This window comes from Electrona antarctica (genome assembly GCF_951216825.1).
Source record: "Electrona antarctica genome assembly, contig: scaffold_221, whole genome shotgun sequence".
Classification (NCBI taxonomy): domain Eukaryota; kingdom Metazoa; phylum Chordata; class Actinopteri; order Myctophiformes; family Myctophidae; genus Electrona; species Electrona antarctica.
In genome coordinates, this window is record NW_027637261.1 from 169,013 (window position 1) to 171,512 (window position 2,500).

Below are 2,500 nucleotides of genomic sequence, written 5' to 3' on the forward strand. Positions count from 1 at the left end.
GTGTTCCAGAGCGTCCCAGCGCTGCCCTGTGGCAAGGCCCTCTACTCGTACGAGGGCAAGGAGCCAGGCGACCTGCAGTTCAACAAGGGTGACGTCATCATCCTGCGACGCAAGGTGGACGAGAACTGGTACCACGGCGAGCTCAGCGGCTGCCACGGCTTCCTGCCCGCCAGCTACATCCAGCTGCTCCGCCCCCTGAGCCAGACTCCGCCCCAGGGCAAGGCGCTGTACGACTTCGAGGTCAAAGACAAGGACCAGGACAAGGACTGCTTGGCCTTCAGCAAGGTATAGCGTAGCACTAGCGCCTGAGCTAACGCGTTAGGTTTCTGGTCAAGAGGGGCGGGTTCGTGGCAGAGATTTGCGCACAACCTGATTGGATCTGTCAGTCACCCCCAGGTGTGGTTATAATATTAAAATATTATGTATTTTTGAATTACGGTATTACGTCTTCTGAATCGAAATACCACCATGTTAGTGACATCACAATATCAGCCGCGCCCCTAACCCATACCCCTTTAACCCATTTTGATGAGATCAGATTATAAATGTCTTCTACATCCTGACAGTTTTCTGAAAAAGCTATGTTTCTATGTCAGTCGTTCTTCGATTTCTCAAAAATAGCAGACCTACAAGCTCGTATGAACTTGTAGATCTGCTATTTTTCAATAGCTAAAGCATAACATAATGCTAACACCAAAAGGGATTCCCGCCCAAAACAACAGCTGTGGGTGCGGCTTCAGTCCAGGTGGGTCACCACTCACCTGAGAACCAGGTGTACCTGACCTGTTTAGGACTGAGGCTGTATAGAGCACCGAGTCAGTAACCATTTGGAGTTGGAGATCCATGCCCCGGACGGCTATGCAATACCCATTGTACCCGTGTCAGAGTACCCGTTCCACCCAGCGCCATCTACTTACGACGTTGAGGGGGCAGAAACCGAGCGCTCGAGCGCTGTTAGTGTTCATGCACCCTGAACTGAGACAAGCTGGAGTTGGAAATAGTTTTCAACGAGGGCGGCGCAAATAAGAAACAAAAATCCCGGCACTCCATCTTTAAATAGTATGTAACTTTGCCCTGTGGTTACTTACTGTAACCCATATTGGGCGGGAACCCCTTTTGGTGTTTTAAACATTGTTATAATTTAGCTATTGAAAAATAGCAGATCTACAAGCTCATAGCGAATTTGGAATATATATTTATATAATATATATATATATTTTTTTTCAGAACGTTTTTAACTCAAATCTTTGCTTCTGGGGGGGTTCCTGGAACAATATTATTTTCAGATGGGGGTCGGCGGCCAATTACATATATTTTTGGGGGTCCTTGACATGAAAAATGTAACACCACTGATAGGTATTTCAGAAAACTGTTTTGAAGACACTTTTTTTTAAAATTTCGACGTCGGGCCTAAATGGGTTAACAAAACAAGACTTTTTTTTGTCTACCAATCATGCTCCTCGATACGAGCAGTCATCACTCAGCCAATCATGCTCCTCGATACATCCCTGTCATCACTCAGCCACTGCAGTCGTGAGGTGGTATTTATACATCCCTGTCTGGTGAGAATGTTAATTCGGCAAAATACATTTTATATTGCTTTGTTTATGTAAACAAAGCAATGTTTGCGTGGAGCAGGTGTGTATCCAGGCAGCCAGAGCCAATTTCATTCATGCGATAAATAACGTACTTGGCCAATAAAATAGATTGGGGCGACGTCTGACTGAATGCTTACAAACCAGGCGGTTTCCCTATTAGGGAACGCTAACCGTTAAGGCACTAACCGTTAAACAATTCCCCGTCCAACAGACGGACGGACAGACAAATAAGACAGACAGACGTCATCGAGGGAGATGGCAAAGTGTTCACCAGCTCCCAGCAGTCAGTCCCCAACAGATGGCCGCGTATTACAGTGTGCTCCAAAAACCCATTAGGACAGATTTGCGGTTTTGATGTATTTGTCTTTTGACTACTGTTTTTGAAGAGGATCTGACTGAGTTTAAAACACTCAATGACCTTCGAAATGCTAATGGCTTTACACTTCAAAGAGCCAAATATACAAATGCAGCTAAACCGACGACTACAGAGTGTTTTCAAAGAGTTTATTGTTCCATCATTTTACCAAGTCATGTGGGAGGATTCTTTTCATTAATTCGGTGTGAAGAATTAAAGCAATTTTATAATGGTGAGGTGAGATGCGTGGTGGTAAATGGTAAATGGTGCATTTATATAGCGCCTTTATCCAAGGCGCTTTACATTCACCCATTCATACACCGATGGCAGCAGAAACCATGCAAGGCACCAACCAGCACATCGGGAGCAATTAGGGGTTCAGTGTCTTGCTCAAGGACACTTCGACACTAACTCTGGGGGAGCCCGGGTTCGAACTGGCAACCTTACGGTTACCATCCAGCCACTCTACCGCTGAGCCACCGCCGCCCCTGAGACACGAGTCACGAGACGCGAGTGTCTCCAACCCTCTCACCCATTATAAAACCCA

The 2,500-nt window shown here is 46.1% G+C and overlaps 1 protein-coding gene across 1 annotated transcript in view; it reads left to right on the forward strand.

Moving 5' to 3' along the window:
• Window positions 1-2,500, forward strand: part of LOC306919026 (E3 ubiquitin-protein ligase SH3RF3-like) — a gene marked incomplete at both ends in the record, with an annotated part of 60,249 nt that overhangs the window by 837 nt on the left and 56,912 nt on the right. The window contains one exon of the mRNA XM_079531875.1: window positions 10-285. Coding sequence (XP_079388001.1) covers window positions 10-285 — 276 coding nt within the window. The remainder of the gene's footprint in view (window positions 1-9; window positions 286-2,500) is intronic.